Source organism: Lissotriton vulgaris, unplaced genomic scaffold, assembly GCF_964263255.1.
Source record: "Lissotriton vulgaris unplaced genomic scaffold, aLisVul1.2 SCAFFOLD_2193, whole genome shotgun sequence".
NCBI lineage: Eukaryota > Metazoa > Chordata > Amphibia > Caudata > Salamandridae > Lissotriton > Lissotriton vulgaris.
Genome location: NW_028242153.1, coordinates 194,870 through 207,607, shown reverse-complemented (window position 1 = coordinate 207,607; position 12,738 = coordinate 194,870). Strand labels below are relative to the sequence as shown.

General features: G+C 41.6%; 1 protein-coding gene across 1 annotated transcript in view; it reads left to right on the top strand.

The window, feature by feature from the left end:
* Positions 1 to 12,738, top strand: part of LOC147669038 (E3 ubiquitin-protein ligase TRIM39-like) — a 231,119-nt gene that overhangs the window by 110,223 nt on the left and 108,158 nt on the right. The window contains exon 4 of the mRNA XM_086948268.1: positions 7,984 to 8,006. Within this exon, the coding sequence (XP_086804394.1) occupies positions 7,984 to 8,006 (23 nt within the window). The remainder of the gene's footprint in view (positions 1 to 7,983; positions 8,007 to 12,738) is intronic.

The following is a 12,738-nucleotide window of genomic DNA, read 5'->3' as shown; positions in this document are numbered from 1 at the left end:
AGTGGCAGGCCAGTAGTCCTACTTTGAGTGGTCTCCCATGGGTGGCATAATAAATGCTCCAGGCCATCGGGGACCCCTGGAGTACCTATGCCCTGGGTACCTTAGTACCATATACTAGGGACTTATAAGGTTACACCAGTAGCAGATCTGGAGTGTACTCGCCATGTCCAATGAAGGGGAGAAGCACAGAGCCTGAGGTCCTGATTAGAATGATCCCAGTCAGACTAGTCAGTAAAACATTATGACACCAGCAAAAAGTGGGGGTAACCATGAAAGCAGATCTTACTTTCCTACAGTGAGGTTTCCATTTGTTTGAAACACCAATTTGAAAGATAGAATGCATGCTAATGGAACTATATTAAGCAGAGAATGGGTATGTGTACATGCAACATTGGAGTGAGAGGGGACCTGGGTGAAAAGAGTTTAGCCCACAGAGAGCCATGCACGTTTTCTGACAGAAGAGATGAGAGATTTGTCTGGCCTGGAGTAGAGGAGGCAGTGCATGCATCTGGGTTTGGTGGAGACTGAAAGCTGTGAGATCAAAGGCCCTCCACAGCAACATCATTTAGGCAGGGCACAGAAAAGTTATTTCTCAGCATATTTAAGAGGAGATGTGAGGCGAGCACAATCTTGCACGTCACTAAGATCAGCCAGTGGCCTAGAACAGAGAGACTAGCCATTCACCCCTGTCCATCCATATGCATCCAGTGACCTTAAAATGCAACCCTTTCCTGGTACAGATTTGCCAGTAAAGGAATTTGTTAATTGCACAGCAGTATGTGTGTCTGTGTGTTTGTGTGTTTGTGTGTTTATGTGTTTGTGTGTGTGTGTGTGTGTGTGTGTGTGTATGTACAAATTTCCTCCATTAGCCGAAGAAGTGTTGTAGACATTTGGGTCTAACCTCTTTAAAGGTAACCCATATCTCGGACGAATTGCCAATAACGGGCTTTTTTATTGCACACAAAATCACATGCACATATTTTTTCAATTAATGGAGGAAGTGGTCTCACTCTCCCTCATAATCCACAGATTGCATTTTCCCCCCAGCAGTTGTGTGTGTCTCTACATGTACATTTACGGTTATTCATTCACCCTTTGCTATGTTCCTTTGGAACGACATTTAAATCTGTTTTCTGTTTTGTGAGCTGATGATTATTGCTCAGTGTGTTTCTTCCCTTGTATTCTTTCACACAAGATTACTGAGCTGCCAATGGCTTTATGTACATAAAGCGTGTTGCAATTGATCTGTATTACATTATGTAACGGGTTGTTTACTCTTTTATTCCCACCACATATGGGTTGTTCTTCACAGGACCATAGTACAGGACGTTTAATTGTATAGCCTAGTGGTTCACCCTTCTGACCAATGTAGCACAAACATTGGCTAGGGAGAGAAGCGAGTCATACAATTTCTCCAGGTTATTACCACAGAGGTACCAACCAATTCAGTTTCAGGATTGACAGTGGCCCACATGGAGTGGTGCTGAAGGGTGTAGGTACCGCATGCAGTTATGCCCGAAACCCAAACCTGCACCTGTGCCCAGAGAAAGAGGTACTTTGCTCCATACTGAGCCCAAAGCACACCCGTTTTAATTTATTCTTCCACCCCATAATAAACCTCTCTTATCTGAACTAATCTTATCTTCAAGAATGAGCATTTATTGTGTTGTGCTATTAGTGCACTTAAGTATGTAGTAGTAGTAACAATACGTTTATTGAAACAGTAGTCCATAAAACGTCATAAAAACAACCATAAATACATACACTTAAAATCAGCCTAACTCAATCTAGACTTAAAACACTGCTTATTGAAGTTATAAAATGGTAATTTCCCACTGTAACATCATAAAACCGCATCGCAGACTGGAGCGTCATCTCATTCAACCTAGAGCGTGTCTTAATTGGAAAAAATAATTCTCTTAAACACTTAATACTAGCCGTATTATAAAAATACAATCCAACAAAATGTGACATAATGAGCATTTTACGTTGAGAGCACACACCAATCCCTTTTATATTGCGTTCCTTATTACACTAATCTGAGCTAGAAAAAATGGGGTTACATCCCACTCTCATTAGGTTTCACATGCAAAATCTCTTGTATTTAATATCTTAAAAGGGGGGCTCTTATCAGTTCCCATGTTCGATTCACTGTGTTCTTTTGCGTGGAACTTTTTTTTGTTGTTAACTTCCCCTGGCTGCACATATGTGCGATAGCCCCATTCAAGGTCAAGATAAGAGCTCGTCCCACAGAAAAGGCAGACCGCTTCTAACAGTATGCTGGAATGCTTGCTTTTTATTACTTATTTGTGTAAAGCAGATGCTTTATCCTTGAAACGTTTGTGGCATTTCCTATTCATGCCTCAGTTCCTGTCTTTGCACTTTGCAGCATTATCAGATTGGCTTTTTTCAACTTAATCTATTTGGTCATTATGATCAAATTCTAAATGTTGTAAAAAAACATTGTGTTTTAAAAATAAAGTTAATATACAAGAGCGATGCTATATTTGACTGCTAAACAGGCAGCCACAAGTGCAGTTACCTTGCAGACAACCGGGTCAAGATTTGAAAGGTGCAGCAGGTTCAGTAGCATGGGGCCCAAAAGTCCTTTAAACACAGAATATTGCTATATTTGACTACTAAACAGGCAGTTACAATTGCAGTTATATGCAGTTAAAAGGGATTTGATTTGAATGATGCAGCAGGTGCAGTGGCAACGGGGCCAAAAGCCCCAGGGATCTCACTAAACCCAGATTATTGCTCAAATTTAAAACTAAATAGGCAGTCACAAGTGCAGTTACCTTGCAGATAACAGGGTCATGATTTCAATGGTGCAGCAGGTGCAGTGACACCAGGACCAAAAGCTCTAGGCACCCCACTAAAAAACAAATATTTCAATATTTTACTACTAAACAGGCAATCCAAGTGCAGTTACCTTGCAAACAACCTGGTCTTGATTGTAATTGTGGAGCAGGTGCAGTGGCACTGGGCCCAAAATTTACCGGAACACCGAATATTGCTATATTTTACTACTAAACATGCAGTCACAAGTGTAGTAATCTAGCAAGTGCTAGGGTCATTATTTCAATGGTGTAGCAGTTCCAGTGGCACCGAAACCAAAAGCTCCAGGCACCCCAATATACACAGATTATTGCTATATTTCAAAACTAAACAGGCCGTCACAAGAGCAGTTATCTTTCCGGTGCTAGGGTCATGATTTGAAGGTGCAGCAGGTGCAGTGCCACTGGGGCCAAAAGCTGTCCTAACTCCACCAACTATTGATATATATTTTTTTAATGAACTGACAACCACAAGTGCAGTTACCTTGCAGACAACTGGGTCATGATTTAAAAGGTGCACCAGGTGCAGTGACTCTGGGACCAAAAGCTCTAGGGACCCCACTAAAACCAGATTAGTGCAAAATGTTACTACGACGCAAGACAGTCACAAGTTTATCTAGAAGGCAATAGGGTCCTGATTTGAATGGTGCAGCATGTGCCTTAGCACCAGGGCCAATAGCTCTAGGCACTCTACCTAACACTTAATATTGCTATATTTTACTATACACACATGTAGTTACCTTGCAGTTAAAAGGGGCTTGATTTTAAATGGTGGAACACGTGCAGTGGCACAACGGACAAACGCTCTAGGGACCCCATTAAACACAGAAGTTTGCAAAATGTTGCTATTATACAGGCAGTCACAAGTGCAGTTATCTAGCATGCACTGAGCCATTATTTCAATGGTGCAGCAGGTGCAGTGGCAACGAGGGCAAAAGTTGTCAGCACTCCTCTAAACACCAATATTGGTATATGTTACTACTAAATCAGCAATCTCAAATGCAGTTACCTTGCGTGCACTAGGATCATGATTTCAATGGTGCAATAGGTGCAGTGGCACCCGAACCCAAAGGCCTAGGAACCCCTCTATATACCACATATTGCAATATTTTTCTACTAAACAGGCAGTCACAGGTGCAGTTACCTTCCAGCCACTAGAGGCATAGTTTGAATGGTGCCGCAGGTGCAGTGACACTGGGCCCAAAAGTTGTAAGAACTCCTCTAAACACCTAATATTGCTATTACATCAATCAATTATATTATTTCCTTCATTTCATTTTTCAAAATGTTGCTAATACATAGCTTCACTATACTACTAAGAGCACATTATATTGTCTTTTTGCACAATAACAAGTCATAAAACTTTAACAGACTTTCTTTAACTTATATTGTACAACTACTCCGCCAGCTACAACTTACAACAACAAGCATTTGCAATGCAATCGGTCTTGCCTTCAGGACCTTATATGTATTTAGCTATGCAGCACATTAGCCTGTGTGCTGAAACATCTACTGTTCTTTAACATGGAGGGGGAGTAAGCACCAAACTGTGTGACACCAAGTATGGGAACACATGGAGAGAAATATTGTGTTTCAGCGGGAAATGATATAGTCCAAAGCTCTGTTGTTAATATAAAATCAGGGCCTTCACTGGTCATATCACTGAAAATACAAAATTTGAAAAAAATATTATTGTCCACGGGTCATTGTGGAAGACAATTTCTATCAGCAGAAAGCAATTCAGGTATTTTACTGACCTCTACTGGTCGTTTTCTATCAAGACAGTTAAATAGAGGCAGTTGAACAAGATAAAAGCAATTCTGGTATTTTACTGACCTCTACTGGTCATTTTCTATTGAGGCAGTTAAATAGTCAGTTGAACAAGATGAAAGCAATTCTGGTATGTTACTGACCTCTACTGGTCATTTTCTATTGAGGCAGTTAAGTAGAGGCAGTTGAACAGAAAAAAGTCCCTAAGCGGAAGCAGACAAGTCCTAGGGCTGATCTCCAGAACCCACAAAGTATATACACTAGGTCTCGAATGCTCAACCTAAAAACAGCTCATTAATCACATAGGTAGAACCTAATGCATTTACCAATGCTTGTTTTTAAAATGTCTTTACTAAGCTACGAATCTTACAGCTGAAAATGATAGGAAAAGATCTTCCAATCATAAACTTTATTGATGGTTTCTCCAGCAAGTAGGCCACGTTCAATGTGTAACCCACTTTCTGGGCTGATTTACTTGCTTAGTAAGGACGGAGGTGCCATGTTTCTATTGTGGCTCATGTGGAGTGCACAGCTTTCAGAATGGGTTTCATAATAGAACCTTATATGACAGAAGATAGATCCCAGTTGTGGATATCCAACCAAAATGAAGTGCATTAACCCTAGCCCACCAAATGTAGTTACCTTAATTAAGACCGCTGGAATATTATCCAGCCCCACAGCACGGGTTAGCTTGAGGGAATTGATAATCAACTTGATTTCTTTGGCCGATAAACAATCATATAATCCATACTCATGGTGGGGCACTGCTCTAAATTGGCCTGCGTTGACAGGAAACCATAGAAATCCTTCAAGTAGGATCCTAAGCATCTGGGACCTACTTTCCTTCACTGGCCAGGATTTCTTCCTAACATAGCTTGGAGATTGTTAATGCGTCTTCATTCTGACTTAGCCTGTACAGGAACCTTAGCATGCGGGAAGTAGCCATTACATGTCAAGGTACCAAGTTTACCTCTCTCCTTATACCCTGTACCATTGTTCCCTGGGTTAAACTTAGTAAACTCTTAAGACTGCTCTTTCACTGGATTCCAAATTGAGGACGAGGTAAGTGCAATAACCTCTGCCCAAGAGGAGTGATTTTTTTCCCTCCCTAAACTTACATAAGAGGGGCCTGCGACATGCCCCCATACACCTGATTAAACTTAACGATGCTCCATTTTTGTAGCAAAGCTCTAATCCTTCTACTCTCCATGTGAACATCCCACTTTAGATTCCTTGTAGATATCAACCGAAGGTATTTGAGTCCATCACTACCACTGGGCTAGAGTCCAGGACCCATGTAAAATTGGTTACTCTTTTCCTGAAAACTATTACCTTTGTTTTGTCTAGATGGAGTATAGTCCACAAAATCAGATTGTCTGCATACAGTAGACATGGGATATGTACAGCCCCCACTTTTGATGAGAATGATTTACACAATTTTAAAACTGCGGGTTAATCCGTCAAAAGCAAACTAAAAAGGGTCTGGCCAAAATGCACCCCTGCTGAAGGCCATTCCTAATTGTAATACTCCATCATAATCGCCCGGTTTCATCCAACCCTACATGCGCCCAATTGTCGGTATGTAATGCTTGGATCATACTGAGTAACTCTTGAGGTACCTTGCAGGAGCTGCGTTTCTCTCCGAGTACTCCCCTAGCAACAGTTTCAATGGCTGCGCGGAAATCTATAAAACAGCAGCACAGCCTTAGATTTATTGCAACAGATTTCCTGAAAATAGCCTATGGGGCAAAACAGAGATCTACAGCAGAGTGTCCTTCACAGAAACCTTCCTGCGCAATAGGAATGATCTAATATTCTTGGGTCCATTCCATCAGAATGAGTCAGTAAGATTTTTGCAAAACCTTCTCAGAAATATCCTGGAGACTAATCAATCTATATTGTGAGGAACGTTTACCATTCCCTTTTTTCAGAATAGGTTTCATAACAGGTCCTTTATATGATGGAAGATAGATCCCGTTCTGGCTATCAAACCAAACCGAAGCGCATTATCACTAGCCCACCAATCGCTATTTATCGTAATTAAGACAGCTGGAATATTATCTGGCTCTGTGGCCCTGGTTAGCTTGAGGCGATCGATTATCATCTTGATTTCTTTGGCCAAAAACCAATCATACTCTAGACTTATGGGGCGGACCAACTCTAAATTGACTTGCATAGCCAGTGAACCCTACAAAACCTCCAATTATGATACCCAAGAATCTTAGCAATGATATATGTTAGCATCCCGGGATGAGAGTAAGTAGGTTTATTCACTTTTTGCTCGAATGCTCTTTGGTCCCATGCCTGAATTACCTCTAACTTTTCATTTCAATCCTTATGAAAAAAGCCAATTTTTTTCGTTGTGAGTATCTGCCTATACTGACTATATAAATGCTTCAAATCTTCAATATATGTTTTATTAGACCCTAGGCTATGCTGTCTAGTTACCTCCCTCAAATGGGATTTCATGGTCTGACAAATGGTTGAACCACCTATCAACTCTGTCTTGGCCTTTTCTCTGCACCACATTATTATTAAGATGTCCACCTATAGGGGCCAACACATTTTCGAGAACCATACTATACAAATCAATTCTGTCTTCATTTTTTTCAGCCGTTGCATTGATTCCGTTCGAAACTTGGTACGCAGCCAAAGGCTGTAAAAATGGTGGATCTAAACCTGTTGCAAGTTTCAGCGGGAAGCTTACACATAGGATGGCAGAGATTGCCCAGCAGTCGCTTCCTTGACGGTCCATTGCTTTAAACTCCAGATAGAATCCAAACTGCCAGGAAGGAACAAAGATATAGCCAGTAGGGCAAACATCGACGCCAAGGTGGAAAGATTGGGCTACTGGGTTATCCTTCTCAATTAAAACATTCAGATATGGAAGCCTAGTATTCACCAACCAATGGTTCATTTCCCTTTCCTCTTTCTTAAGTGGACCCCAGAAACGGAACCTGTGGGTACATTATAATATTCTTAAACTTCCTGCAGCACTTCATCTGAATATCTTGGGTACAAGTGTGAATTAAAGTCCGAAACCAAATTTAGCGTTGCCTTCGGGATTGGTCCCAACACCTTACGAAAGGAAAGGTCAAGATTGTCAATCTAGTTGTTCCTTCTGTGCTGTTCCTCTTCAGTATGGTTTTGAATACTATCAGATTGAATGTATTCATAGGTTAATGAAGTAAATCTGTGCTTTAAACTTCATCTGCAGAGGTCAGTAATAAAATGTGTGTGTTCATTATTGATATATTTATTTATGTTTGCATATAGTTATTTGTCAATACTAAATAATATTTTTAAAATATAATTTTTTTGTGAATGTTAACCCTATTGATCTATATTAATCTGTTTGTGTTTCTCTCCCCAGGATGTGAAGAGCGTGTTGAACAGGTACGATTTTGTTCTTTTACAAAGTGCCATACAAAAATGTAATGAGCAGCCATTAAATGTATTATTGCTAAAAGAACAGATGATGAACGGAATGATGTATTAACCAAACATTCACCCCCAGTCACAGATCTGGGTTAAATCCATTGTGTTTTTGATTGCAACACCATTTATTTATCACATATAAGTTGACCGGGTTCTATGTTGAGCCCTACGCTCTTCAACATATATGTTTGTCCTCTCTCTGATATCATCTGCTCCTATGGATTCGCTATGGTATCCTATGCAGAAGACATGATCACCTCTAAGATGCTTACTACATGCGTGGAACAGGTAGCAAGCTGGATGGCAGCAATCTGTTTAAAGTTGAACGGGGAAAAAAAAGTTGTTGGTGGTTGGAAACAACCCTTCGAGTTGGGACCAACTCCTATGCCCCCACTCGTTTGGAGGAACCCCCATTTTTAAACTTGAAGTCAAGAGCCTTGGTGTCTTTCTGCATAAGGATCTGACCTTGGTTGCTCAGGCGAAGACGGCCATCACGCAGGTGTTTCAGGTTGCTGCTAAGATCCCTTAAGGAAATGCTCAAATGGCTTCCTTTGGAGTGTTGCAGGATAGTGGTCCAAAGCCTAATTCCGTCACACCTGGATTATGGCAACTCCTTGTATCTGAGTATCCCAGCATATGTCATTAAAAAACTGCAGGTTAATCAAAATGCAGCAGCACAAGCATTTCTAGGTATACCGAAAAAGGAACCTGGTTCGCCCAGCGCTCACTGAACTTCACTGGTTACCGATCAAAAGAAGAATTGAATTGAAGTCCCTATGCATTGCCCTTAGGTTAACCTACTCACCTGGCACACACATCCTACAGCATCTTATTGCTCCACACATAACCCCCAGAGCATTGAGATCAAATAACCTCTCCCTTCTGAATCTCCCCAGAATTAAGAGAGCAAGAGGAGGTGGTCGCCCCTTTGCCCATCACACCGCTAAACTGTGGAATACTCTCCCTGTTCAGCTCGGATCGTACAACATTCTATTAAGTTTCAGGAACCAATTAAAAATTCAACTCTTTAGATAAATATGGGATCACATCTTTCAGAGAACCCTGAGTTTCAGTTGGCTCCTTCTGTCGGCGCCGGCAAGCTCGTTTTTGGGTAGCTGCTGTGCTCTACAAGATTATTTAACATAACGTGCTTTTACCCTATGGGTGAGCCAATTTTAATAGCTCACCATCTTCAAATTAGATACTAACAGCATAGCTATTACAACCCTGATAGCATGAGTTACTGGCTTTGGCCCAGATATTTAGAAATGCGAAAGACCAATCATCTTTGGGAAATTACTATCACATTTTTCTTGGTATATTGTTTTTTACATCAAGTTTTTTTTTGTATTATTTTTTTTACAAGCTATGACATTACACACATACACATAACATGTCAACATCACAAATCAAAACACAGCATTGCCCATCACACTTTGTTGTCAGTTCAGTTTCTACATCTTTCCCACATCGGTTGCCTCTACCTCAGTTAACCCATGTGATCTTATACACAGTGCATAAAATAAGTATACAGTTTTCCATGTGTTTACTCTAATAGCATTTGTAGTATGCACCATAACCCGCCTATCCTCCATTTCCTATGTTTGATTGGAAATAAGCCATAAGTGGATTCCAATAGTCTTTTGGCCTCTGCCAATGGTTGTTTATCCACATACAGTTCCAATTGTGATTTACAAAACTCTCCATCTTTTAGCCATGCTGCCTTTGTGGGACTAATTGTACTCCCCCCGTGCAGTGCCACTCTATGTTTTGCAATTATCAAACATACTAGCACCAGTTTCCTATTAAGCCACCTGAGCTCATTCAACAACACTAGTAGGCAAACCTTTGGCGTACACGCCACCCTCATCTCGATCATTTTGGTTAATACATCTGTGACCTGTATCTAGAAATAATTCACTTTTGGACAACCCTAAGGAATATGGTTAAAATCAACCCCCTCCACCCCACAACGAGAACAATTTGAGTAGTTTTTTAGTCCATACTTGTACAATTGTAAGGGGGTGTAGTACATTTGATGCAAATATTGAAATTGAATGATCCTTAAATTACAGTTCAACGTTAGCATGCTCAATTGTTTGCAACTACCCCTCCATTCCTCTTCTCCCAAGGTCTGTTCCAGCAATGAATTCAACTTCGCCATCAATTTCACACCGCTCGGATTTTCCTCTTTTTGTGCTGCATGATAGGCTTTAGTTACAAGGTGTTGTCTAGATGTACTAGTTAATAAGATCTGAAGTGTTGTGAGGGTGGGGGTTCACCGGGGAAATATGGGATGTGTGTTCGCACTGCCGTTCAAAGCCTATAATAAACAAAAGTAAAAAGTGGGGACCCTGCTGCCTGTGCCGCAGCATCTGTATATGTCAAGAACATCCTGGGCCGTTAATATATAAATCCCCCATGGTGGTCAAGCCCGCCTCCTGTAGCCTTTTAAGCGATTTGTCTTCTTGCATTACTGTCATGTTTGGGTGATGTAGGAAAGGCATCTCTGGGACATATGTTATAGGTTTTCCAGCTGTTTTAGTTGGTGCCCTCTAAGCCGTCAACGTGGTGTGTACTGTATTTATTTCGTTTGGAGGGGGTGCGCTTGTGTGGAAGGAGAGCCCTAAGTGTGCAGCAATGTCATGTTTAATTGCCACATGTGGGATATAGCCATGTGGCATGTACCAGAAGTGCGCAAATTGTGCCTGCACACTTAAATAATATAACGTTAAGTCTGGCGTGCTGAATCCTCCATCCGCATATTTATTTTTATTTGTTTTGAAAGTTTTATAGAGCGCGAACAAGATCCCTACGGATATCAGAGCGCTTTACACACAAATGGGATAAAAAGACAAAGGAGTAATAATTAAACAAGTCATTTTGTGCAAAGATGAGCAAATGGTTAACAGTAGAGTCAAGGTAAGGTAGCAACGGTGCAGAGGTGGTCTGGCTGGACATAGTCATGAGAGGAAAAATAATGAGTTACGAGATTTCTTTACTCTATATTCATGTGAATTTAGCTAAGAGGAGCGATTTTACTTCTTTATTGAAGGATGCCGTGGATGAGATTATTCTGATTTCTGGAGGGAGGGCATTCCAGATCCTGCCTGCCCATGTCACAATTATTAAGTGTGTTCTCAGTTGTTTGAAAAGAAAAAACCTTCAGTCAGCACTAGTGGAACATTTTTAAGGAATTTTGGCAAAATTATCATTTTAATGACAGCTATGCTATCTGCTAGGGACAGTTGAAGCACAATCCCAATCCAGCGCATTATTTGGTCTTCTAATTGGGACATTGCCCTACCATAGTTTTCAGGAAACACCACCTTGAGATCCCTGTGAACCCACACTCCCAGGTATTAGTGTCTGTCGCCCATTCCAATGGGAGGTCTACTGCACAGAGTTCTGTCGCCATCGTGGGAGGAAGGATCATTGATTTTGCTCAGTTAATGCTTAATCCAGAATAGTAGTCGAATTTTATGTATTCACGAATTATCAGGGCTAGGTGAGTATTTGGCTCTCTAATATATAGTGTCACGTAGTCGTCTGGATATAAATAAATAATGGGCATAGTTGGAAGCCTAGTGCTGCAGCAGTATGTGTCTGTCTTATTTCACAAGCCACCGGCTCCATGGTGAGCTTAAACAACAGTGGGGACAGAAGGCAACCCTGTCTTGTCCCTCTATATTCTGAAAAGGTCCGAAGTGTGACCATTAACACGCACCCTTGCCTTTGGCATTGGGTTCCTGCTGTGTCACTCTCGAGAGAGTGTCCTCTTCAGGTTGCTGCTTTTTTGGGTCCTTGGGCATTCGGTTCGTCCTCAATATTTCCACTATTGTGTCTGGCTCCAGCTCCTCATCTGTCTAGCGGGGGACCGTGGCTCCTCCCGGACAGGTGGTTGATGTCGCATGCAACTCTGGACACTTCTGCTTCCATAAGACTATTGGTACTTTTCACGTACTCTAGCACTTAATCAGGTAAAACGTTGTTTTACACGTATGTTTTCTGAATCTATATCTGCTCTGTGCTCTGCACACAGCAGAGTCGCACATGCAATGTTCCTTCCTATGGTATCCGTGGTCTTCGCCCCGGTCTGCTCATCCTACGAGCTCTTCTGTGGGTGTCCAGCTTGCCAGATACCCCTTTTTACCAGGCGCCTGCCTGTTAATGCATCTTTCACCTATGGGCTGCTCACACTACCCTACATGGCTTTACTTCCCTTATTTCGTGTGGTTCTTCCATCTACACAGTATGCTTATTTGTGTTCCAGTCTTCCACATGACTTTTATTCTTACTGAAGTCCTGTTTTGGGTACTTATGATTGTTGACGTCCGCCCTCTCACATGTCTTGTGCAGGAGTTACTGCGTGCTGGAGTGTCTTGTGTTTCTGGTACTACCAGCACTTCCTGGCCAGTGGTCGGCATCCTGCCAATGCTGCCCCATGTACCTTGGATGGTGGGGGTTCAACAGTGCTTTTTTCCACTATCATGCATCCTGGACTGGTATGCGCTGACTTTGTCATACCAGTTGTCATCTTTCTGGGTTTTACTTCCAGTCAACACGTCAGATCCTTCGGATCACTTTGACCCTAGGCTCGGTCCGCTTCTTTACGAAGCCATGAACTCTCAATTCCGCACCGCAATTTCTAGCTTTATGATTTCTTTCTCTCACCCCGGTATACATACAG